This window comes from Copadichromis virginalis, linkage group LG3 (genome assembly GCF_057382275.1).
Source record: "Copadichromis virginalis isolate Kocher_CV1m ecotype Utaka linkage group LG3, C_Virginalis_male_GT1.1, whole genome shotgun sequence".
Lineage (NCBI taxonomy): Eukaryota > Metazoa > Chordata > Actinopteri > Cichliformes > Cichlidae > Copadichromis > Copadichromis virginalis.
In genome coordinates this window covers 47671501-47698523 of record NC_140620.1, presented here as the reverse complement: position 1 = coordinate 47698523, position 27023 = coordinate 47671501, and the positions used below count along the sequence as shown (strand labels likewise).

Genomic DNA, 27023 nt, shown 5'->3' with positions numbered 1-27023 from the left:
AAAAACACAGCAAAGACCTGACATAGGACCTGAGAGATCCCTCACCTCATCAGAAATGGGCTCAGTGGAAGGGTGACTGTCAAGAGGCTATTGTTAACAAATGGAAACAGGAAGAAAAGGCGAAGGTATGCCAAATTACACAAATCAAATCAACCTGGTACTAGCAGTGATATGAATATTACATGGCCATGCTCTATTCTTGGTGATGTCAAAGAGATACACTGAAACATATTGATAAGATTAAAAAACTCTATGGAGGACAGATGTTGTTTATATGCAAAAAATAGGTATATAAATGAGATGTTGCTTACATGAAATTAAAATGAAAGGACGCTTTCATATCGAACTGTAGGCACATAAAGGCTAAAAGCAGATCATATTAGCACATTGCTAGGTGGTTGTCAGGCAGTGTGAATGTGCCAAACTATATCAAGCAAAATTCTTTTTTTTCTTTTGCATTGCAAAATTCAACTTTCATGGATACAAATTAGGTGAAAGAATGATAAGATGCTTTTATAAATTGTCATATGTGCATAATTGCCAAAAAAATGATCATTTTAGCCTGTTGGCAGATGGTTGCTAGGTAACATGATTCTTTCATAATATCTGATATAGATCACTCTTAAGTAGCCTCTGATGTACCTGTGTTTGAAGTTACAGAAATTGAATTGAATTTACATAAATTTTTAATTTAAATTTTCATTTACATAACCAGAGTTTCTATATTTGACATACTTACACAGCATACTTTGATAACCTATGTTTAATGAAAGTAACATTGCACTTTATTGTGTTTAATACTTCAATAGCCTTTTTTACTTTGGTGAAATTATCGCTATTTTTTTCTTATTTCTATTTTTTCAAGATCTTATTCTTTTATGTAAATAGTAAATAGTAATTTTTCTTGGTCTTGTGATGTGTGTATATTTTACAACTCAAGCCCAACTGATGGAAATATGAGTGGGAAATACCAAACAGACAATACTAAACGATACTGAACGGTCAGGAGGTTTAACAGCTAAAAGGTCTCAGTTATGACAGATCACATCTGCTGTAGGTTGGCTACAACTGCCAATCACTGTGACAAGGTGTCATTTTGATTTCAGGTAAGTTGATTGCCTTGAATTAGCTTTCAGTTAAGTTTATCAAGGCAAATCATCCTTTGATAAAGATAACTTGCTTTGCTATATAATGAAACCTTGACTATTTGCAACACTGCTGCATACTTAGCTGCTGATTTCTGTTAAAGTGGTTCTGTTCCTGCTGCCAAAAATGAAATAAGAAATGCCTGTCAGATATTTTGCAGCCATGTGACTCAGGCCAGTGTAGGCGTTCCTTGTCGCTGTTGGAGAGCCTTTGGTATGTGCAGCTTCGGCTACCACTCCCTTTTTTTGTCCTCCTGAATTCCTCTAACCAGTCTCTTCAGGAAAACTGTTTGTACAGCACACCGCCTAGCATCCAACACTTCCAATAGCCCAGCCAAGTACCACAGCGGATATCGAGCAGTGTTTATCAGCACCAGGCACAAACTCACTTTGAACTTTGAATGTAGCCATTATCAAAATGCAGCACTGGAAATATTATTGGCAGAGACCCTAGCTGGGGGTTGGGGAAGCCAGACGATTCGATTATTTGTGTCAAACTGCAACCGGTCTCCCCTGAGGCACATTCGCCTTGACATGAAATAGAACAGTAGGTACAGGCTAGAGCTACAGTTTGCCCGGGATAGTGGATTGTCCCAAACTAAAAGGTTGGATGTAGGTTCAGCAATGGACTCTTATGGAGTCTTTGAACAGGAGATTAAACTTTATAATCCTTTGCTCTCTTACAGTTGTGGTCAGAAGTTTACATACACTCATTATGGGCATGGATGTCATAGTAATTTGGAGCTGTCTACTGTCTCACTCACTTACTGAGAGGACAGACGCACGCTCCACTTGACTGCCGCGTCTCTCACCCTCTCTGTTTTTCACATAATGATATTATCCTATATCCTCGCATGTGATTGGCCACAATATGGAGGGATTGGAGCATAGCTGAGCCACTGTGAGAGCTGAGCAGCGAAAGGAAATTAAGTGAGGAGCCGGCTCTCGCTCAATGGGAGGCGACTCTTCAGATTCACTACAAAGCACTCTCTAAGCACGGCTCTTAGAGCTGATGCTTTTGCGCAGGACACATTATTAAATGTTACATTGTGTGTCAGGATACTGTTGACTCCAAATCTCCTGACCACTATGTCGATCTGAGACAGCAAGACCAAGACAGCGAGACCAAGACAAGACCAAGACCAAAGTCCGTCCAGACCAAGACAAGACCAAGACCACGTAAAAGTGTTCTCGAAGTCTCGAGACCAAGACCGGTTTTGAGACATCCAACTCTACATCCTAACCAATTTCCTCTCATCTGAGGACGACAGTTTGGGTCTTCTTCCATAACTGGCCTGAGTGGTGACACATCCAAATAATTTGTACTTACAAACAACTCTTTGATCTGGAAATCTGCAGTTGTTTAGAAATGTGGATTCCAGGACTCCAGATTCCATGTTCAAAATAGCTTCCTTGGGGCAGCTATGACTCAGGACGTAGAGCAGAGCATCTACTAATTGGGATATTGCTGGTTCTTGTGTAAATCTACAACTCTCTCTAGATTTTCACTGGGTTCCTTTAAAATTTCCCATTTTTCAAAATATCCTTTCTTTGTTAGCATAAAAACAAATCCTTTTTATGCTGGCAAAGAGAAACTACTGTTTGACTACTATCGTAGTCAATCATGATCACTGATGTGAAGTTAATAGGCCGTCGCCTTGTTAAGTTAAAAGACATTGTAGAGTCTTTAACACCACTGATAAAAAGATTTGCTTTGAATAAGAGCACCAGGGAGAGACACTCGTGATAGCATGTCGAAATCTCAGAGGACATTCCTTCAAAAATAAAATGCCTTTGGAGCAAAAGAATGAGTACACAAACACCCAATAGATATCAAGTTATCACTTGTTATGCAATAAGAACCCTGACAAGATGGAAACGTACAGTTTTTGGGTGTGTTCAACAGATGCAAGAAGTAGAGATGTTAGAGTCATGTTTTTTTGTACAGTGTGACCCGGCTAAGTCTGAACAGCTGGCTGTCTGTATGTTTATCAGCAGTTAACTATGGTCCCTGCTGCTGTTGCATTCGCTGTCAGGTTTTAAAGCTGAAGTCTCGTGGGTTTCCATCTGCACACACAGCACCGAACACTGATTGTGCAGTATGGCTGCTGACACAGACAACTGCTTAAAGGTTGCACAAGTTGACCGGCCAATATCCCAGAAGGATTCCTCTAAGTATGCATGGGTCTAGCGAGAAAAACAAATGTGCTGTGAAATAACAACTGCAAGGGCACCGAGGAGTGCCCACATGAAGACATATGGTTCTCTCAAAGGTTTTTGCATATGGCCGCACTTCCAATGTGTTCAGTGTCACGTTTTAGGTTGGTTAGGTTAGGTTAGAAATGTTGGAAATCTGGGATTAACCTTTTTTAATATATGACCTCCTGACATCAAAATCCACTAGCAACTAAAATGCAAAGCTAATCTAGTGTGTCAGCGTTTTAGTTTATGTCTTTCTCATCTGATGCGAAGCAGGTGTACATTCTCACAGGAAAGTGCAAAGCCCGGTGGGATTTCTAAATATACGAGCGAACATAAAGCATTCCTGGGGTCAGTCGGGCGGCGTTTAGTTGCACATGAGGTGAGGTGAAGGGTGACGCGGCACACATTCCGCTTCTGAAATGAGGTGGAGTGACGCAACAGGGTCAAGTATGTCTGGCTCTTGAGAAAAAAAACCCTTCAGTCGATCACGCCTCAGAAACCACAAGTGGACAATAACTGACAAACAGTGATGAATATGCTAGTTTCTGTGAGTAGGTACAGAAGTGTTGTGGGCGTTAAGGTGAATGCCAGCACGAATCTCTGAACTTCTTCCAGCTTTTAAGGACAGGAACATGCGCTCTCCCTCTCTCACTAAATGCACCGAGCTTGAGCAAACAGAATGTAGAGACAGCTTCATGGAGGGATGCACACAGCTAGGCAAATAATTACCTTGTATGGACAAATGAACATTCAAAATCATGTTCCTGTTTACTTGCAAAAGCCCTTGAGACCAATTAGCACTGTGTTCCCTCACGGTAATCCAGCCTAGGCCTTTGTGCCTTCAGAGGGCTCATCTATATTCCGGAGCGGTCAGTATACATCAATTTCCTCTCTTTGTTTAATAGTCAGCCAGGAATTATTAACTTTCTGCTTCTAATATGAACAGCAGCTAAAACAATCTGCAGCAATGACACCTTTAGGTGGTAAGCAAATGCTCTTTTTCCTAGCAACAACAACAACAGCAACAACAACAACAACAAAGAAAAAAGTAATTGCCCTCGATGTTGATACAGGAAGTAGCCCATTCTGCTGATGTCTTTTTTGGGGAAAGACTAATTTATGTACCTAATCTTAGTCAGTGAAGCTATCTCACTTTCTGAACATGCACTGGGGCAATAGCATGCTTGCTCTGTGTGCTGCAGCTACCGTGGATACAGCAAACACAGCAGAGAGATATATCACCGTCACCACCTTGGCTGCACTCCAGAGTTAATGTAACATGGGGAATTGGCAAAAAACAATGCTCATGTCATCCCCTTTTCTGCAGTAAAACAATGAGCAGTGTTTCACTCGGGGTCAGATAGAAAATGTAAATTAATACAAATTGCCCCTGCTCCTGTCCCACGGGACAAGTCTGAGGTGATGCCAAGTCATCATGACTTACACAAATGCCATTTTGGTGAATGTTATACAATGTAGACAAGATACCAAAGATAATATTTGTATCTTAGCCTGTTCTATGTCTTTTTCTACAGGCTTTTATTTTGAACTGTACCCCAAAAATGCATTTCTAGATGTTTCGACCATGAAGTGGATGAAAAAGTGGTTGACCAACAAAAGTCCTCTTCAGAAACTACTTGTTGAAACATTCTTGTGAAACCTGAAAAGGCTTCTTCGTTCGAAAAAGTAATTATTACAGGATTTTAAACCCCGGTTAAATATAGTACAAGTCGCTTTGGAGGCGTCGCCCTCCCATGGCCTCCATTGCGGCGTTGGAGCATGTCTAATCTCTTACGTAACAACAGGACATTCACTGCTTCATTAGTAGTAACTCAATAGGATCACAGCAAATGGTGTTCACAGACAACAAGCTTTGCTTTGTTCAGTCGTTCTTCTGTGGGAAGTTGTTTTTAAGGAAGGGAAAATAACCTTGATTGTCAATTTCACAACTCGATCTCACATGTTGCATTGTGTCCTTAAAAAAATCCATATTAGTTTGTGTCCCTGCATTTTTTTGAACTTATTTGCGTTTCCCACGATGACACATTCAAACTTGTATGTGTCATCGTGCTTTTGCTACAGCTACATCGTGCTTTTGCTACAGCAGATAAAAGCAATGAGAGACACAGAAACTGAAGCTTTATTCATTCATATTTCCTTACACTGTATTCCCACTGTCCTCTAGGGAAACCAATTCTAACTTTTTCAACATTTAAATAGAAGATTTTGCTATTTAGATTCAATCTGTCTCACAGTAAAGAGGAGCAAGATGAAAGCAGAGACCTTTTGAACACACAAGTCTCCTGTTGTGTTTATGGTGTACAGTAAATATGGATCGAAAAATCAGACAGCAGTGCTAAAAATATACCATTAAAAAATGGCACCACACAGCTGAGGTGAAATGGGATTTAGTTGCCCAGTAACCCATTTGAGATAATCAATGAATCTATTTCAATAAAAGCTGATTCTACTAATCTGATGTGTACTGGTTGTGGTTTTCTTTCTTGGCAAAGAGATGGTATAGTTTTGTCATTTGAGCTGTGTTTATTCACTGTGTTCAGCAAATCTCTTGCTGCTCACTGGAGCTTTCTGAAGGTGAGAAGTCCGGGCAATGGCACCAGGTCTCTACGGGACATTTACCATGTGCGCTGTCTCCTTGCAGAGCTGGCAAAGTGTTGGTAATTATTCTTAAAATAAAACACCCTTCACAACAGAATCAAACCTGGAAAGACTGGTGGTTGGCTGGGCTTTTGGGGAATTTACTAGACATTTGGACCATTTGCAAAAAGTGAGAAGCACAGACAAATAGTAGAAAAGTAGAAAGAGGCAAAAATGAATCTTAAAATCAATGAGCCACTACTTTGCAAAAGTCATTTAAAGTGCATTACATCCAGGCAATGATGTGTCAGTGCAGTGATAAAGTCATTTTGTTTTTAGAGTTTCAGCGCAAAGTTGGAAATAATGCTGACGGGGCACAAATTATCAAATGCACCAGCTTGATTGCAAGCTGTCCACCAAGGTCAGGAAAGTAAAAAAAATATTAAGCTTGCATTTGTGGAACTTGTTAAAGGCCTGATCTCTTCGAGCTGTCTGATTCATAATTTATAGGGACTTTAAATTACTCAGTGGCAGCACTTCAAAGGTAGCCAAGAAGGTGTCCATAATATGAATCTTTTCTAATGTGAGCGTGAACCACTGGTAACAAAGTAATCGTTAATCCTGTGTGAAAAAAAATAAATCTTAATATCACTTCTATAAAATCACCCCAGTGTGCATGGCTTAACTGCATCCCATTCAATAGAAGTAGAATATGTTTTATTAAAATGTGTATTTCCATAAAATAAAGCAAGTATAGGCCTAGAGGTAAGTTAAATACTTTTACACCAAGATCTTAAAGGCTCACATCACTCACGAATATTATTACTGCACTCCGGAGCTTTTTTAGATTTCAAGAGGAAGCATTATATGTCCCTCTAGGAAATGTGTGCACAGGGAAATAGCACTGTCTCCTCAATGGGCCTTTTCAAGTACTTCCTGGGGAAAGGCTGGACCACTCTGATACATTGTGTCCCCTCAGCGCACACTCCATTATTGCGCAGAGTTTCCTCAGCCTTAACGAGTGACTTAACGAGTGTTTTTAAAAGCAGAGTTTTCTTCTGTCTTTATAGCTCTCTAAAAATATATGGACTTATCTTACGTTTGATTATTAGTCTTTCTAATTAATCACTTACACAGGATTTATGAGTTTAAACGCAGGTGGTGCGGTGCAGGCACATTTCCGTGTTAGAGAGACATTGGAAATAGTGCTGTGCTATACTGCAAATTTTAGTATCGATTGGATACAGAGTAAATACAGGGCCAATACTGCCACCAGTGACCTTTAAAGGCAGTTTATGTATGGGAGAGCAGTGCGTCATGATCCAATACCAATACTAGCGTTGGTATCGACACTATTGATATTTGTATTGATGCATCAGACAAATCCATTACCAAAAACCAGCATGCTCACATGCATAATCAGTCAGGTTGGATAAATTTATCTCAACCATATACAGTGTGATGTAGTTGTCATGTAGAAAAAGGATAACAAGATGCCTGGCCTTGGTTTAGAGGGTATTAACTGAGTAAATGTCAACGAAATCCAAGCTGCTTGTTTAAATTAATGTAATTATTCTAAATAAAAAAAATATGGTGAGCTTGAGCCATGAAACACGTCAGGGATGAAACACTAGTGTCTAACTTAAAAAAAAAGAGAGAGAGGTTGGGATGAGGGGGGCTTATAGGTACACTCCTTTCATTTGCTTTCTTTATATAACAGGATCAGGCAGATGGTGTTTGGGTAACACCAGCCTTACATGACTTCCCTCCACTCCCAGTTGTTCATAATCATCGCTGTTAGGAATTGCCACCACAGTATTAGTGTAACCACGCAGGTGTAAACAAACCTTAAACGCTGCAACACTTGATCTGCGGGGGGAAAAGAGCAAAAAAAAAAAAAAAAGAAGCAAGAACGCGGTTATCCTGTGAGATTTATGGGAATCTGTAAAGCACACGTTGTGAAAAAATTTTTATGCACTCAAATATACTTTAACTGACTTTTGGAATATTATAAAGAACCGTCCAAGTGCGCATGTGATGCTGTTTCTAGCGCACTCCGCATTGTAGCAGTAAGCTGCCCCCCCTCCTCACCAGCACCATAAAGCAACATTAACGAGCTTGCCAGCAGAGTTGGCGCTCTGCAAATATTGGAGCGTGCGTGCGCGCGCGCCCTAGCAGTGGCAGCGGTGTACAGTAGCATGGCAGACTGCAGTAAATACAGTGTTGAAGAGGCGGGGTTTGACATCTCCGCTCTGAAAACATCTCTAATCCAGTATTTCAGGTGGCCAAGTCGACCGAGCGAACCATTGCTCACTACCGCCGCGCTTCAGAGAACTGCAGCACAAACGCACGCCTCCTCCAGCCGGAGTGTACCGCGAGTGGACAGACGGGGCTGGTGTGTATCCGAAGTGGAAACTCGCCGTAGGAGAAGAAAACAGAGAAAAAGCCGGAGAGGGAGAGAGAAGTTTAAGCGACGCGAGGCAACACTTTACTTGTCTGGGCGGTGTTTTAGTTCCCAGCGTCTCCCCGTTTGAAGAACATAGTAAGCAGAGACTCATTCGGCTTTTCGGCGAAACTCAACCAAAAGAAAAAAATTACTTCCAACTCTTGTTCAGCGAACTCTAAAAAGGATATTGCGGCACTTTTTGTTGTCATTATTCAGCCACAGGTAAGCGTCAGCTGAAGTTTGACAAATGTACTTGTCTTTCCTTGTTTATGTTTGTGGCAGTACGTGGGGGCGGAAGCTCTACCTGGAACTCAGGTAAGTCGGAAACCAGGTAGGCCTAGCGTTAGTTAGGCTAGCTTTAGTTAGCATAACTTGCTATAAAAATATAGGTGTGGAAATTGTTTAGAAGTTTAGTAGAGTTTATTTGTCGTTTTTATTTTTTGACTGTTTATTTTATTCAGTTTATTATTATTATTTATGGGCCTTGAAATAGGCTCACTGTGAACAGTGAGCTGTGAGTGAGGCTATGAATCGGTCATTAAATATTATAAAATGTAGCATAAGGTCACGGAAGCTGGCGTGACGTTTTTAGTGTTGGAATGCTTTATTTCGTGACACACACACGCGCGTTATGTCAGCTTTTCTGTCACACAGTGTGCTATCAGAGGATGTCTCATCACTTTTTATTGCGTGTGGAAAGGTTTCATGTTGCGCAATCATGTACACTTTTGTTTATATCTACAGGAAAAAATTGCTGCTAGTCTGGTTTTTGTTGTTGTTGTTTTTGTTTTTGTTTTTTTTTTTTGGGGGGGGGGGGGGGGGAATCAGATCTGTTGTAACAGAACTTCTCTTATGTGGCACCAGTAGACTGGTTTTTCCCCTCTAAACTCATGATAAGACCCTCATCCCGACGAGCCCAGTCCCTTAAGCACAGTGATGATGAGGCGATGAGATCATCAACCCTTTAGACATCTTGCTCACTCAGCCTTCACATTGATGCAGGTGGAACATTTCCTTAAGGACAAAGATGGTGAAATAAACATAAAGGCATGCCGACGAACCAGTTTTTGACGCTGGGCCTTCTGCCACGTCTTTGTGTGCAAGTACATTGAGCAAGAGTACTTGGAAAAACGTGAGCTTTTGAGAAGTACTGTTTACTAATGTGCTGTGTCTTCATCAGCTTTTTAGAAAGATGGTGTGTGATGATAAGCTACTAACCCAGAGGTCTGCCACTTCAGGTTTAGCTTTAAAAGTTTTTTCTTTATGCATTTAAAAAAAAAAAAAGTTGCAGAAAAAAAAAGCTAAATTGGGGGCAGGGTCATGATCATGCTTGATGTTTCTTGGCTAGCTGTTGTCAAATGAGGGGCCATTAAGGAAGCAATTGTGAGAGCAGAAAGGCGGATGTTATATTTCAGTCAGATTCTATTCAGCTTTGGATCCTGGCTCTGTGCTTTTGTTCTTCCTTTTCCTCTGTTGGAAGCAGTAAGGAGTAATGGGTGACTCAGCGCGGTGTGGGTGACCTGTTCAGTTTCACAGGGTTGAACACGGGGACCGTGTGTTGGAACGCAGCAAGACTTTGAGCAGGAAGCCCACACAGGAAATGACCGCTGCATTGTTACCCATTCTTAAACCATGTCTGCAGTCTGCAGGGAATTTCAAGTGAAGCTTCACTGTTTTTTTTTTTTTTTCTGGGGTTTTTTTTTTTGGGGGGGGGAGGTATTTATTTATTTTTTTGTTTGTTTTTTTGTAGAATAAACACACAGGGTCAAATTTATTGCTTGTTCTTGTACATGCATTGGCTGCTTGTTTATGAATCTGTTTCCTAGTTCTAACGCCTAATTAATTAAACCGACCGAGGGAAGAAATGTTGAATGCGTTCAGTTCAGGGAAATTTTAAATGTTGCTTTAAGAGTAGTTTATGAGGAAGAATTGTGATTCATCCTTACTCTATCAATATGAGTCAGACTTGGAACTTTGTATGACTTTACCAAAAGTGGAGAAGTTCATTTTCAAGTCTAAAAACAGACCCAGAAAATGGGAGTAATTGTCCACTTGTCAAAAGTCAATCTGTTCCAAGGAACGGCTCTAAATTCAGATATGGTTAACTTAACGCTAAAATAGATTTTACACCTGGCAGCCTTTATGAACCGCACTTTATAACAACAAACCCACTGCACTCTTTTACCTCGCTCAGCTATTTTTATTCACTTTATTTGGATCCACCCCTTTTCTTTCTAACATTAGTGTTTCTATGTTAATCTAGCTCCACTATTCTTTAATTAAAAAAAAAAGATCTCATTTTGCTGTCAGCCGGAAATGATTTTCACGTGTGGTTAAAGCACATTTAGAAAAGTGTCTGTGAAGGTGGGAAAGAGATGACGCATGTTATGGCTGTCATAGGATGCAGAGTAGGAGCTGGTGTGCGTGGCCCTGAAGTTATTTTTCTGAAGGGAAAGTTGAATATTTACGAGTTTCCTCTTTAACATATGCCATTAAAATGCATGACACGCAGCGAGAACACGTGTGCAGCAATTGCTTTTTCTACGTGATCTCCAGTAAGGAAAAAGCCATTCATCAACAGTGAGTCGGAACACGCTCGGCTGTCATCTAGGTGTATAATGCACCAGCTTGACAGGGAGATGTATTGATCTGCATTTGAGAGGAAGGAGTTTCAGAGACGTTAAGCTGTATCGTACTCTGTGGCAGTTCATATTGTAAATTGTGAACGTGAATTAAGAATTAATCCTTACAGCCTTATTAATTAATAACGCTGTAATTTGGGCTTTTGAAAAAGCCGATGTGGAGAGAATTACAGACTTTCGCTATTGGGAACCCGAAAGTCGACCGTTCCAACAATATATACATCAGAAATCTTCTCTCTTTGTGTTGCTGCAATGATGCATTTCTATTTTTGTTTCTTGAAAAAAGTGACATAGTGTGACTCAATTTACCACAGATTGATTCATCAGCAGCTGCTGGCGTTGCCATATTAAGGAGATCAGTTGAATCATTGTTAATGGGGCTATCCATCAACTGATCACTAACTCATAAATTATAGCATCTGACTCTCCACTCCGTCACCCCAAATTTGGACACATTTTACAGATCCTCCAGGCTCGTCAAAGCTGCCACTGCACAACATGCTCTTTGGCTGACTGCTTGAAGGTGCTAGCCTTAGCATTTTCCATATGACAAGGGGAGAAGGGAGTCATTCCTGGTCCTTGTTTGACAAGTCTGAGCCAGTCTTTGTTTACAAAGGAAGACTGGACTTCCTGCAGTTGTGCCCCTTGGTGAAAAAAAGAAATGACTGCTTTTGTTTGGCTCTTGTTTTTGGCTCAATGCTGCATCTCTGACAACTTTTCCATAGTACATTGAAAATCATTGCTGCTGTTGTTTTTTATGGATAACTATTTTATCTAGTAACAATGTTTTCCAATGCAATATTTCTCCTTTTAAATGGCTGTAAGTCAAGGATGTTGCATAACCACATGGATAACTAAACTCGAGATTAGAAAGCAGTTTTTAAAAACAATTATTTATATAATCTGTTCCTAAGTGTTTATTACTTCGGTGTTGTTTAAACAGGAGCTTTACTGACCTCACCAAATTCTTTGTAAAGACTGTAGTGTCAGCAGATGAGATGTTTTAAGATACTACTGTTCATGTGTTCAGCTGCTAGTGAGGGGAGGGGCTGTGTGTCAGCTGGAGGAGGCAAAGTACTGCTGGTATGAATACTGTTTCAAATGAGTATGTAATCCATTTTTATTGACAACCCTATTCAGTTATCATGCTTTAGGTAACTACAATATTGTAAAAAGCAAGTACCTTTTGAGTTTTAAAAATGTTGGTATAATAGGTATTGTAAATATCAGTTCTGGTGATATCCCTAAATATAAGATGTAAACATATACTTAAGGATATTTCATGTGTAAAGTAGGATCTGATTGATTATTTATTTTCTGCAGTTTTAAGCGCTGCTGTGTAAACTAATGTTTCCCTTTTATGTACTTTACCTCAGTGGAACTTTGGCACTACGTTTGGCCACAGGTGTGACCTAGTTTCCACTTATCAAAGATACTTTGCTGCATGTGATTGAACTCTGCTTCACCTGTGTGTATGTGTGTGAGAGCGCAATTGCTGGTTAATTTTTAAACATAGCCTTTTGTTATCTTTAATCACCAATGTTTTGTTTTAATTACGAGAGGTAATTCAAAGAGAACTCGAGGGAGCTACTTGCTCACAAGGCAGAAACTGGAGGTCAACACGACTGTGTTTTAAAGTGAAGTCAGGCGGTTTTGTGGACTATGTTGTTGGGATCGAAGCAGAAAAGGGAAAATAAGAGAAATATGGTGTAATTCTCCACTTAGAGTTGAAAGCAAAGGGTGTCAACAGCCGTCTTGGCTTACTACTCAGTGATGTAAACTTGGCTTATGGACAATTTTGCCGCTGGCCAGATTCGTTTCCTCCACCTAGGTCTGTAAACAAGAAAGCACATATTTCATATGGCTGCTGTTAGTTGAAATTGATTGTGGGGGATCTGTTTTCAATTTTAAAATAGGTATTTTATCATTAATATCACATAACAGAAGAAGATGAAATACAGCAAGAATGTCAGCAGAGTCATCTGTGCAGGCAGTGTGCTTCTCTCTTTGCTTTCTCGTCACTCTTCTTGGTCCGTGTTTACACGTTAGGCACAGTATGTGCTACTTTAACCTTTCAGGATTGTAGCATAGCCAACCCTTGTCTAAAAATGTGCACGTATCCTGTAGTGCCGACACTATGCGGTCTCTGTCACCTGATGTTTTCTGATTTCCTGCTTTTATTTTATTTTATATCCATTAATCCCCTCATAACAAACAAAAGAAAAAGAATAACAGTAATGTTAATTAATTATTGTTAAATAAAGGCGGTGGTTATAAATTCTGCCTGCTTAACTTAAGCCAGACAGCAAAATGTTGATCTTACAATCGTCACAACATTACTGAAGTGTACTTGCTGTCAGTTTTGCTCCTAGAAATGATGGTTTAACATAACTGAGCTTGACAGTTTTTTCCAAATGGACCAATATAATGCAATAACATTCATAGGACCAGAAAGACAGAGCCATATTTACTCATGCTGTTGTCAGCAGTGTCTCAATACAGCACATGCTTCAGCTTCTTTCTCTGTTACATCAGTTTGACATTGAATAATGTAGACAAGGGTTGGGATTGTTTTTGCATTCTGCTAAATGGGTATGGGTGAGACGATAGCCGGATATGTTTGATGCTTGCGTATTATTCCCTGAAAACAGGAATAAATGTACCAGTTCCTAATTAACAGAATCAATAAATGTATAATGGATTAGTAGAGTGCTCGGCCTCTGTCGTCTAAGGTGTAGGTGATTAATTTAATTGTTTTTCCATTTCATCACATGATCACAAACTTGATGTCCTTGTACAGACTTGTCCCGACTTGTGATGTCATCGGCAAAGGTGGGTTTTCCATTTGCCAGTCCAGCCCTGAAGCAAATCCGAAAACAGCAGCTCTTAAGAAACTCTGAGCTTAAGTGATTGCTTTGGAATGCTGTTGCCAAGGAGCCCAGTTGCAAAGTACAACGGCAGAGACATTTGTGCATTTAGTCAGAGCATGTGAAGATGACTGTAAAATACAAAACTGCAGCTTACAACCTTAGATTCTGCATCGAACTGCGTTGTTGCAATGTCATCATACATCGAGGATTCCTAAAATACCACGATGGCAATGTTGTCCTGCAAGTTTCAGCCGAAACTTTTCAGTGGTTCTGGCGACTGTCACAAGAGGGAAGTTTCATTGTTTGTTCTAAGTAGGGCAGTTTTTTCTTCCTCTTCTTACTCTGAATAACAAAATGTTTGAGGTTTATTCTTTGCGACTATTTTTTGGGTCTTGGGGACTAAAATTGGATGAGTCACTGTTGCACATTGTTGCTTCTTTGTACTTTTTGGTACTGGAACAATGAGAACAATGTGAGATATGTAAAGTTACAAGGACATGTCCTGTTACCATTTAAAATGCTACCATGTGAAAATCCCAATAAAGACATCACAACTGAAAGGTTTTGACTGTATGCTGACCTCTTTGGCCATTCACTGATATTAACACCCCCCACTGACTTGTTCAGCATAAACACAGACACTTTTAAGAGGTTTGCTGGATGAATGTGTTCCGGCCAAGATGCACTTTCCCTCCAGATTTTGTTGGTGTAGCTCAGTTTATTGCATCTTCAATTGTTTGTTAAAATGCTCACTACAGCTCAACTCATGGTGGAAAAAAAAATAGGTCAGGGCAGTCTTTCTTTGTAGCTGATTTTATAAAAAGCGTGACGGGGCCAGACAAAGTAAGAAAAAAATGGGACGGAATAGAAACTTGGAGCAGCATTATATGGGTTTTTAGAAATGTCAGGCCACAAATAGCTGACTAGCAGTTTCAGACTGAGCTCTCCTCTGGAGTTACAGCCGCCCACGTTGTTTAAAATTCATTTCAAACTATTTATTTCACTTCAGGTTCACACAGTTGCAATAAAGAGATTATGAAAATTTATCAGGATAACTGAGTTGCTAATTAAAGTTGGTCTGGTTTAAAGTCATAATTCTAGACAAGCACGGTATGACTGAACTAATTACCACACAAACAGTTGAATTTTTGTGTGTGTCTTTATTGGACACACTAATAACTGGCGGTGCAAGCTGAAAAAAGTAAAGTAGTTCTAGTTAATAGAACCTTTTGGTAGCACCAGACTCGGTCATTAATATTGCTGCTGCTAAACTTACACAACCATGTGAAGGAATTTTAGACCATTTGTCCTCCTGATCAAGGCCTTTCACATGGTTATTCCAAAACATGTTTTCTTTCTTTTTCCACCATTTAATTATAAATTTACTTGTTTGTGTTTGCAGTACACTATATATTCTTATATTTCTCCAGCTTCTTACATGCATAAGCGCCAGGTTATCGACATTATCTCTCTCTTTAAAAATACAAAATCAAATAAATAAAATCTTTATATCCTTCCTAAGATAGAAACGTAAGTCCACCGTGCCTCCACTATGCTTCAGACTGAAAAAGAGGTTTTTGGGTCCTCCAATCATGATGCTATTTATCCCAGACATGTGGAAAAGCCCATAAACCCATTCACTGGTTTTCTTTTTGTTGACACATGAGCAAAAATGTAAGCTTTGTAGAAATTTCTGCTGTTTTGCCAAAATAACAGGATTGCAAGTTGAGCTGAGTTTGAGCTTTGCTGGCTGCCTGCTCTACGGGAGAGTCCTCCAGTTTTAGACCGTGTGTCTCGGTGCTGATTGATGTACAGCCACGTCTTTAGAACTGCTTTTTCAGGCCTCTCTCCCCATATGTATTTTTAGCATTTATAAAGTGAAAGTTGTGATTGGTGTTTGCAAATAATGCCACAATCTTTGTATGCTTCTATTTCAACAGAGGTACCACTGCATCCCATAGTGAGAAGTCAGAAGTAGAGAAGTACGCAGAATTTATTCAGATGGGTCTTTTAACTATTGTTCGATTATGTTGAGTAGAGAAAGGGAAGTAGTTTTCTGGTTTCAAATTACCGTGTAAATTGAGGACCTTAATTAAAGTCCAGTAACAAGATGGCAAATTAAACTGATCTGTTGCTTTGGATTCTGGTCCCTTATTTTTTTCTATTTAATATGATGTTGGATTATTAATTGGATGAAACATTAACCAATTAACTGATACTGACAAGAGTTAATCCCCTCCAGTGAAAGTGATACATACTGGGGAAGTGATGTTCTGCGTCAGTATTAGAGGGGGGGAAAAAAATCCAGTGTTTCCTCTAAGCTCGCTTCCTGTCTGATGATAGCTCTTTGCACAATTGTCACCATCGCCCCTCCCTTTTTTCTTTTTCTTTTAAGTGTCTTTCTTTTGTCTATACTGTAGAAAATTTGAAAATTCATAATTCTTAATTTTTCTGCCTTTTAAATGAAGTACAGGCTGCAGCCTAGTGAGCTGTAACTCCTACGTGTGTGTTGGCTCTCTGTCTGTATTGTTTAGGAAATAATAAATTTGTCTGAATGTTAATGTGAAACCAAAGTTAGTGCCATCTTTAGTTTGACACGCCTCCAGTGCAAAGGGTGGCTGTAAAAGTTAATATATAAGCTTTCCTGACATGTATAAACAGTCAGGTTTGACCTCAATTTGGAGGTACACGACTGAAATTTCACATGTGACTTCCTGTGGTATTGTTTTGAATCACTCATCCAGTGCAGTAGTGTTAAATGTATGTTAAAGCAGCAAGGCATAATGGATAAAAAGCAGCAAACCACATTAGCTGTTAACGTGTTTTTAAATCTAGTTCTCTTTTTGTTTTTTCTTACACAGCCCGGTCGTGTTTGCTGTCTAACCTTTCGACGTGTGAACTTCTGAGCGGGAACAAGGGAAGAGTCGCCAGGACCATGTGGCAGGATTTTCTTATAGGTGTCAACAATTTGTTCTGAAGCTGTTATGAAGTTTTGACCACAAACAGCACAAGATGTTTGAAATGCGTCCCTTCGTGTTGAGAATGCGTCATATTAGATCACTGGTTAACAAAGGCCGGCCAAAAAGAAGAGTTGGATTGTAATTTTTTTTTGTGTGTATGTGTGCGTTTGTGCGCACATGTGTGTTTATTTTTCAATTTTTAATACAGAAGATTTTTAAGTAATTGGCACGATATAAGGACCTTTTCCTTGAGCTGCAGACATAGACTGGACTCCCATGTATAGCAGAGCAGCCGCTGCAGCTTGTGGAATAACTTAGCTTCAGACTGTTGGACAGCTGCTTCTTCAGGGCTCCGGGGATCTGATCTAAGCATCCACCCACCGTGTCATCTGACTATTTCACCTGTACTAAGGCAACCCTACTAACCAATGGCATGGGTCAAGTTCTTCAGGAAGCCAGGGGGCAATCTGGGGAAATCCTACCAGCCGGGGAGCATGCTGTCTCTGGCCCCCACCAAAGGACTGCTCAACGAGCCTGGCCAGAACAGCTGTTTCCTCAACAGTGCTGTGCAGGTTTGTTGACACCTCATGAACATTTTTATGTAAAAACTGCACAAAAATGGCAGTCACTGCTTCTAACCGGTCCTCCAAACTTCTTCAATTTATTTGCTGCTTGTATAACTTTATTTATTGCAGCCCCCCTCTGGGAACATGTTCCACCCTCTTGAAAAAATAACCATTATTCATTTGGAAATTGCAAAGCTTAGTCACTGTCTGTATTTGTCAGAGCTTCCCAGCTATTTATTCATTCTGGATGGTTAGTTTTGTTTTTTTTCTTGTGGGGTACTGGCTGGTGAGTTAGTTCATTATATCAGCCAACGCGCAGTGAGGTCAGCATCGGACGGTCTTACTCAGAGGGTGTGTGAGACAACCGATGAGCTGGTCGAAGATGATCATTACTTTCGGCTTTGTTTCTGTGAGGGAGTTGTTCTCTCACCCACTCCTCGTTGTTATGACCTTGGAGAGTTTATTATTGTAGCATGCCTGCATGTTATGAGCAACTAAAAAGATGTTAAGTTTCATAATGGGGGAAAAATGTGAATCTTTTCTTAATGATTATTTTGTAAATAGGCAGATTGGTACAGAAAATCTATATATTTGAAGTGCATATGAATGTGTTTGCTTGACTGCTTTATCTTGTAAGTAAGAGATATGCCCAACATCTTATGGTGTAAGGGCAGCCTCACGAGCTTCTGCTCTATCCCTTGTGTAGGTACTATGGCATCTGGACATCTTCAGACGCAGCTTGAGGCAGCTGCCTGGACACTTCTGTCTGGGAGAGTCGTGCATTTTTTGTGCATTAAAGGTAAGATGCGATCATAAGCCTATTTAATAAGAGCTGACACTTTAAAGTAACCGTGCAGCTCCTGTTTGTCAGCATGAATGTGTAGAGCATCTGCTCTCATATTCAGACTGTGCATTGAGCGGTAAATGTGACACAAATGCTTTCTGTAAACACAATATGCCGTTGTCAGGGTGTAAACAAGTTCTTGCTCTCTTCTTCAGGGTATTTTCACCCAGTTCCAGCACAGTCGGGAGCGAGCCCTGCCCTCTGACAACCTGCGTCACGCCTTGGCGGAGACCTTTAAGGACGAGCAGCGCTTCCAGCTGGGCTTCATGGATGATGCCGCAGAGTGCTTTGTAAGTTCCTGTGGCAACACTATGGCGGGAGGGATTCGTGTATGTTTGTGTGTTATCCTGCCGCACAGCTCAAGCGAAGCACTGCCATGAAACTGTTCGGCGAGGTCACTGAAACAGCTTCTGTCCCTCCCATCAACCCCAGCCACATAGGCGCTGAATATCATCATGACAGCTTATATAAGTACCAGAGTTGTGTTTGAACCGCTTTTTTTATCTGCTGCCATAGTATGGCACATGAGCTTTTGAAGAATCACTTTCATATGGTCTTTATCGTTCTAGCATATTGCTTTCAGTTTTTCTGCTCTTTTACCACTTTAAAAAAATATTTTCAACTAGTCTAATTATTTTTGTCCCAGTTTTACTATGACTCCAGCCAAAAAGGAAAGGTCCTGTTACCCTGCTTTTAATTTGTTTAAAAAGTTTTACTTTGTCAATCACGTTTGGTTAGTGAATTTTTTCTCTTACAATGTTGATATCTTGTGCCTGTAAACTGTACACCAAAATGGCACAGATGTATCCTGATTTATTTATTTTTTTGTTCCCCTCCCCACGCAACGGTTGTTTATCTATTTAGGAAGTGCAATTACACAGAAATGGAATAAACAAAAGAGGGAATCTAACTTCTGGCGAATACAACGGGGGGATGAGTGTACTCGTGCACATTGGGCTGTACAAGTGTGATTTTTGTCACTTTGCTTCTCCTATAAGTTACAGATCAACCTACCACATGATGAGGTGTTATGTAGAAAACCATATAAACTATATGAATAGTTAAGAAAAAATGGCACATGGGCAGTTGTCTGAAAAATAGTTGGCAAACTATTCCGTTACGAGATGTTCTGCCTGCTATTTTGTATTTCAACTAACTACAAAGTTGGCTGGCTGAGGGGGGGAGATCCCAGAAACACTTACAGAAGTAGATATGTAAAGGAGTATGTCCACTTTTGTGTAAGTAATTAAAAGTTTTTGAGAATTCCAATAAATTTCTCTAATTTAAAAATATTTTTATGGATGCATTATGAGGACTAAAAAGGATGATTGTTGGGCTTATTATCAGCACGTGGTTCAGAGTTAGTCAGCATCTGTGATCACACGGGGGTCATCAGTACACATACTAACGAAATGTAACATGCTGCCATCCAGACGTCTTTCTCAGAGACTCGTTAACTTATTTCAGCAGCACAAAAACCACCACTTGTGCTTTTTCTAGTGGTAAAAGAGTCTGGTTAATAGAGTGGCTTGTCTTGAGGCCAAACATGTTCCCATTAAAAATATTTGGTACGTTATGAAACGGAAAGACAAAGGAGGCCCTGAACTCTTTAGAAGCTTAAAGCCAGTGTCAAGCCAAAATGCAAAACCCCCTTCTTGGTTTTTCTTTTTTTTTCCCTTGGCTTTCATCTGCTACAGCAGTTGCTCTCCTTAGTTCCCAAACATGTACAGGGTGTTGTTAAAAGATATGATGCTCTATCTGAACTGTTGGTATCTTATTCAAAATATTTTCATGTTTTCATAGTTACAACGTTTGATGTTTTGCATTTGACTGCTTTACATCATTTAAATGATCTGCAGATTTTTATCTACGTTTTAAATCATGTCCCTGCTTTTTCAGAAGAGGGATTGTTAAACTGAAATTCCAAAGTTTTCTTTGTCTCATGTGGACGTACCATTTCTTAATACCGCGCAGATCTTTGCCCTTGAGCGTTTTCTCTCTAAAGCATTGGCAGCAGTGTGCTGGCAGAGAATTTATGTGAGGAGTTGGCTAGTGTCAGATTAACAGCCTGTGAAGTATAGCCTGTAACCTTTGCAGGCCTACCTCACAGCCTTAATATTTCATAAACTCACAAGCGTTAGAACCAGGAAGGAGCTAAAACGGAGTGGAGCTTCTTCTTTTAACGTGCTCCTTCTGCTGCAAGGTTTACAACACGACTGCTAAAATTGAAGTTTCTGTATAATATGGGCCGTATATTTTATTACACTGCAATCTTTGTCTTGGAAATCGCTGAATTGGAGAGAAACTATAGGCTGTGTGGAATGTTCCCCCTCACCACCACCAGCCCCATACCTGACAGTTTTCCTGTCCTGTCACAGGAAAACATACTGGAGAGGATCCACCTGCACATTGTGCCTGAGGAGACAGATGCCTGCACTTCAAACTCTTGCATCACACATCAGAAGTTCGCCATGTCACTTTATGAACAGGTCAGTAAGAGGCTAGGAAGTAATAATAAATATTATATTCCCTGGAAGCTTGCTTGTTTATTCTGGCTTATCTAAGCACGAGTTGGTTATATTAATTTTGTGTCTTCACTTTGTGTGTGTGTGTGTTTTAGTTTGTTTAATCTTTGTTTGCACAGTCTCTACTGTGTTGAGTGGAAAAGCCAGACACACTAGACAGTGTTAGGATTAAGCGACATGCGCACACAGGTATTAATCACCGTCTGAGACAATAGAAATCCAATCAGTCATGTTTTGATACTGGCTCGCCCCCAGTGAAATATAGAGGGTGTTTCTGGTCAGGAGAGTACACATAAATTCCACCTCGGCGCAACACAGACACACAAACACACAAACACAAGACTCTTCCCCGTGGCTCTGATGCCCATCACTGTCTCTGTCCCGAACCAGTTCTATCTGTGAATCTAACAAATAATACGCCTTTGGACTAAATCCCTCAGGAGCAGAGTCGGTGGATTTGGTTCCACCTCGACTTCAGGGCACCCTATCCTGCAAATATTATAAAGGCCCAAATGAGCATTGCCTCCCTCAAACAGAGGCCTGAAATCGTACGCCTGATAATGTCAGTTGTCTGACTTAAAAGGATACTGGAGAGCTCGGAGTTTATATGTGATCACAGGGAAATAAGCCAAAAATCAAAGAACTGGTTTTGTCCCATTTCTGGAAAGTGACTCTCTGATATGCTAACCAGTCATATGCAGTGCTTACGTTTGCGAAATCACATGTGCACTTATTATTTCGTTAATTTGTTGGTAACTTCTATCCTTTTGTTTGTCGCCCACGTTGGTCACTCTCTCCTCTCTCTTCTGCAGTGTGTGTGCCGTAGCTGTGGGGCATCTTCTGACCCACTGCCGTTTACAGAGCTGGTGCATTATGTCTCCACCACCGCACTCTGGTAAGCCAAAGACAGTATGTAACCTCCTTTAGCAGCCTTTTGTCATTTGTCTTGCTCCACACTCTCTATCAATTATCACAAGGTCAGAACTCTGATTTCTTTTGCTGACTGCGGCATTTCAAAAGTGTGTTTGTCTCTGAGCGTGCCTTATCTTTATTTGTCTCTGCTTGTTCTTTCCTATAGTTCTGCTGACAATGTGCTGTTTACACTGCCTTCTTTCTCAGTCAACAGACGCCTCAGCGGAGAGATGAGTCTTTTGGGGACGTGTTAAAAGCAGCGAGTACGATCGGGGACCTTCGTAACTGTCCAGTAAGTGACCCTTCCAGAGTTTTACTGAAGCATTTACACCCAAAAATGACATTGATGTTGCGTGAAAGAGCAATCTGGAAAACATCAACTTTGTTGACTGGCCTCGCTGCTACTGGGTACACCCAGTACATATCATATTTCATAAATTGGCCATTACTGAAGTGTGAGAAAGATTATAAGAAAGTTAAAATGTCAACATTATTCAGTCTTAGCATCGTTTGACACATTTGGCCAGATGCCATGATTCTTTGGCTCAAACTGGTTGCGTGTAACTCGATAGCATTTAAATTACAAACCTTCTAGTACAAAAAAAATCTTATCTTGCCTTATTTAACCAGCAAAATTAATCATTTTTTTCAGTAAAATGTGTGATTTAAGGGCACTCTTTCCAATTAGTACATTTTCTTGGGGGCTTTTTGTGGTCGTAGGCTACTTTCTAACCAGCTGAACTTGTTTTTGTTGTCTTTATCTATGCGTCTCTCTCTCTTTTTGCCAGAGCAACTGTGGCCAGAAGATCAGGATCAGACGAGTCCTCATGAACTCCCCAGAAATTGTCACCATAGGCTTTGTGTGGGACTCCGACCAGTCGGACCTCACTGAGGATGTTATCCGCTCACTAGGGCCTGTTCTCAATCTTTCCTCGGTGAGCAATCTCATGCATTAGTTTCTATATCCTACACATTATGACGTTTTACTGGATTAATCTGAGTATTCAGAGATTTTATTGAATGTGTCAGTATATTTGTGAATTATTATTTATACAACTGTTACACAAGCAGTGCCTCTTGCCCTGCTGTTTTGATGTCGTTGTTGTTGTTTTGTTTTTTTTTTTGTGCAATTCAACATATGTGGGAAATAAAGTAGGGATTTATTTCTCTGTAAATCGGGGTAGTTGCGTAAGCCGTCAACTCCCAATGCCCAGTTGGCCCATGCCACTGATCAAAAAGCCCCTGCTGGCCTTGGTCAGCTTGTCAAAAAGCCCCTCCTCTCATCTTTGTGTGTCTGTGTGTGTGCGTGGATCCCTTCCTAAGCGAACATGTCAACTAAATGGATACCACTGAGATGGGGGGGTTCAGCACAACTTTGTTTTTGTTTTTATGTTTTTTAATTTATATTCATATATTCTTAATCACAAGTATGCACAGCTGGAGTGATGTTGTCTTTTTTTTCTCATAAAAGTCTGCTTTCTGTTTATGTACATAGATCATTTTCAGCCATGTTCACAGTAAACATAAACTATAGTGACACATTACTTAATATGTGCTTGTTAGTGTTTACATCCAACACACGTGGATGAGTTCCACAAGCCAGAGTCGATCAGTGGAGTTGATGTGAGGACGTGCTCATACGAATTACACCTTACATAACTTTGATTTATTTATTTATCTTTTTATTTTGGATTGAAGCGTTTCAGCCACTCGTTTTACGGCTCAGACAAAATTAGGACATGGGAAGAATTTTCAGTCTCACCCACCTGCTAATGTGCCACAAAGGCTTTTATTCATTGGGGAGTCACATTTCATGTGACTTTATTGGGCGTTAAAAGGGAGCTTACTGCCACCATCATTTGCTTTGAAATCCATTGTTTGTGTGAGTGAGTGAGAGCCGGAGAACTGGCTGTACAAGAATCATGGGAGGGACAAACAAGTCACACTTTGTATCATTTGAAAATAACACAGCATAGTACTAGGTTACCCCTGTAGCCAGGATGGAAAGATATGCTGCCCCTGCAGTGATTCAAACCAGCCTTTACTTGTACTGATTACCGAATCAATGCTAGTTCATTCCCTCAGACCTTAATCTGTAAACAAATGGAGTAACTGACGCTGCTAGCTCTCTGCATCATTTAGCTGCCTTCCAACTTACTTTGGTGGTGATTTAACTGTGTAATTGATGCATTTGTGTGTGTGTGTGTGTGTGTGTGTGTGTATACACAGCTCTTCTACAGGGTGACAGATGAGCATGCCAAAAAGGGAGAGCTGATGCTCGTGGGAATGATCTGCTACTCCAGCCGTCACTACTGTGCCTTCACCTTCCACACCAAATCTGCCAAATGGGTCTTCTTTGATGACGCAACAGTCAAAGAGGTGAGAGAGCGTGCACTAGTGCTCAAGTCATGTTAAATGAGTCACATGTGAAAATAAGAAACATATTTATTATGATAGCAAGGAAGTTGTACAGCACACATATGAAAAGTCTTTTTTTTTTCCTTCCTTGTGGTATTTTTAGATGTTAGAATAGAATTAGTGCAAGCTTTTTCTAAAGAAGAAAAAAATCCGAGTTTGGGATTCATGTTATCACTGAACAGATAAGCAGAAGCTGCTACAGACGAGACCGAATGTTCAGTCTCTTATCTCTGTTACAAAGACTTTTTATCGTCCAATAAGGACCACATTGATTGCGCTTCATGAGCCTCTGGTTTGATGAGCCTTTATGGCAGCGAGGAGTCAGCCAAACTCCCAACTTCCTGCCTGATTTCTACTGCAAACACTCTACTCTGTAGTCTCAGAGCACTGCAGTAGTAAAGCACAGATAGCTAATAAAGACGTTTTTATTTTTTTTTATGAAGCTGGGTAAAGTTTAAGGAGATGTGACAATGCTGCGTTACAATGTGTAGTGTGCATGATGTAGAAAGTGGGTTTTGTGTGTCTGTGTTCTGGTAGTTTGTTTGTGCACACTCACTTTTGAATCCTATCATCCTTTAGTTGTTTTTTCCCGTTAATGTTGGATTTATTTTCATGGTGTGTACATGCAAGCATGCCTTCTGTCTCACATCCTCACAATTTTCACGGGGACTGTGGTGCAGCGGCCGGCTGGCTCTGTGTCAATCCATCAGCAGCTTGTGCTGCGTGTGCAACCCCTCCCAACTGAGATGGAGGAGCTAGAGTACTCTGCGCCTGCCAAGTCCATACCTGGAATGAAACTTGCCAGTGTTTCTGTGACTCCCCAAGTCCCAGCCCCTTAATGACTGCTGCAGTGTAGCCCAATTACTGTGTTTCCATTGCATGAAATAAAATTGCACAAAATCCTAAGTGCAGTAACTCACTAGCTGTTCTGATCGGATGGTGGGTCATGGGTAGCTTAAAGACACTTGCATTAATCAGAACATGGCCGATGTTAATGCACTAGTGGTAAATGATATGTAACATTAGCAACAGATAAAGCTTTACTGGTTTTAGCTGAAGAGGTTGGAGATTGTTTTGAAGCTCACAGATATATCTGCTTTAACATTCATTTAAAGATTTTCTGAAAACTGGAGGGCAAAAAAATAGACTTTAAGAGAAAAAGCTGTAACAGAAAGGCAGATTTGGCCAAGAGTCTTAACCCTTAACATGTCTTTGGCCCTTTCAGATAAAAAATGTTGTGCCTCACCATTGAAAAGAGGATCCAAAAATCACACAGATGTGTCTCTGTTTTGCCTTGATCTAACATGCTTTGTCAATCACGGCTTGTCTTCCTCCTCTATATTGTATATGTGCACATTCCCCAAGTCAAAATCCTTTCCCCCTCTGTCTGTGTTCCTTTGAATTGGTTGCTCTTTACCTTGTTTTGCCATCTCTTCCACACCTGCTTTCTCTTTCTCCCCCCTCCCTCTACCCCCGTCATTTGCTTAATTAAGGAGCACAGAAGCATCTGTTAGCCTGCAGCCTGCCTTTGTGGTACCTTTGTGGAGAGACGCGCACCTTACACAGCTTTGCTAATGTGATTGTGTGCTTTGGCCTTAGTGTGTTATATTCACTCACAAATTAAAGCTACACCCCATTTTGTCACACATAGTCTGAAGTTGCATGTGAATTTTATATATATTTATACCCTTGAATGCATGTTGGTTCACTTTGTGCTATCACACATGAAGGTATAGTATTATACGGTATGCTAAAATGTGTTAATTGACCCTGCTTTTTTCTTCTTTTCTTCTTTGTTTCCTGGTGCAGATCGGCTCCCGGTGGAAAGATGTCGTCAGTAAATGTATCAAAGGTCACTTCCAGCCTCTTCTTCTTTTTTATGCCAATCAAAATGGGAGCGCTATCGCCACAGAAGATGCCTCAAAACAAAACAGCAGCCAGTCCCACAGCAAGAACCCCGTTAATGGAGAAGCGCAAGGTACGATGTTTTAAAAATAACCTCAGAGGTCATCATGCTGGCATTTAAAAGCCTCGTCATAGCAGTTTTATATCAGGTGTGATGATGTTGTTGATTGAGTGTCTTTTTGTGGAAATGACACCATCCAAACTCCCCTGTGTGTTTCTCTTTGATATTCCAACTGTCTTTTTCTCAGCATTCATTATGTGGTGTCACATCCCAAATGCCCCATTTGATTATAATGTCCCACCATTAAAAAAAAAAACAAGCAGCCATTAAAGTGAAGCTGATTGGTGCAGATGCCTGTCTTTTTAGTGCAGTGTTGGAGGCCAAGAAAAAGAAAATCTGAATGTTACTACTACCGCCTGGTCGAATGGCAAAGTGTAGCCAAAGTTTTCCGAGTGGTTTGTTTTGAAATGCAAATGTAGTCTCAAGTTTGAGGTGAATGTTTGCTGTGGGGTTTGAAGTGTGGCTTATTTGCCTCTGTAAACCTTTAGCTTGAGTTGAGCACTAAATCTTTCATGGAAATGTATTTTTTTAAATTTTTTTTACTACTTAAAATTCTCACACAGCCGGCTGTTTAGTTGAAAAATTTCCATACTCCCTCCGAGTACATTAAAGTAACAAAATTAAAATGTAAAATTTAAATCAGAAGTCGGGGGGGGGAAAATAAGGAAAAAAACCTCCCAAATCAAATGCACTGTTTGCCTTTGCCGCTGCTGATGTGAACAGCTGAACATCTCTCCTGTTGGGATTACATATCCCTGGATTTGTGTGGTTGGGGAGGTTTTTATCCCTTTTAAAGACCCTCCTCCAGCCCTCCACGCTGGCTGTGCCCCAGGTCCAGGCTGTGGCAAGCGCTCACTGTCCGTCAGAGCTGACAGGGCGCCCAACTAAACTGGATCATCCTCCAAAAATCAAGAAGTAGTACACAGTGT

At 40.5% G+C, this 27023-nt stretch overlaps 1 protein-coding gene across 2 annotated transcripts in view; it reads left to right on the top strand.

The window, feature by feature from the left end:
* The first annotated feature begins 8167 nt into the window (after positions 1–8167).
* usp53a (ubiquitin specific peptidase 53a) overlaps positions 8168–27023 on the top strand; it is a 31051-nt gene continuing 12195 nt past the window's right edge. For both annotated transcript variants that reach the window (XM_085451431.1, XM_085451430.1), the window contains exons 1-10: positions 8168–8613; positions 16765–17435; positions 18136–18228; positions 18429–18563; positions 20652–20762; positions 21611–21693; positions 21918–22002; positions 22499–22645; positions 23940–24089; positions 25938–26106. In XM_085451431.1, coding sequence (XP_085307557.1) covers positions 17292–17435; positions 18136–18228; positions 18429–18563; positions 20652–20762; positions 21611–21693; positions 21918–22002; positions 22499–22645; positions 23940–24089; positions 25938–26106 — 1117 coding nt within the window. In that variant the 5' untranslated portion in view covers positions 8168–8613; positions 16765–17291. The remainder of the gene's footprint in view (positions 8614–16764; positions 17436–18135; positions 18229–18428; positions 18564–20651; positions 20763–21610; positions 21694–21917; positions 22003–22498; positions 22646–23939; positions 24090–25937; positions 26107–27023) is intronic.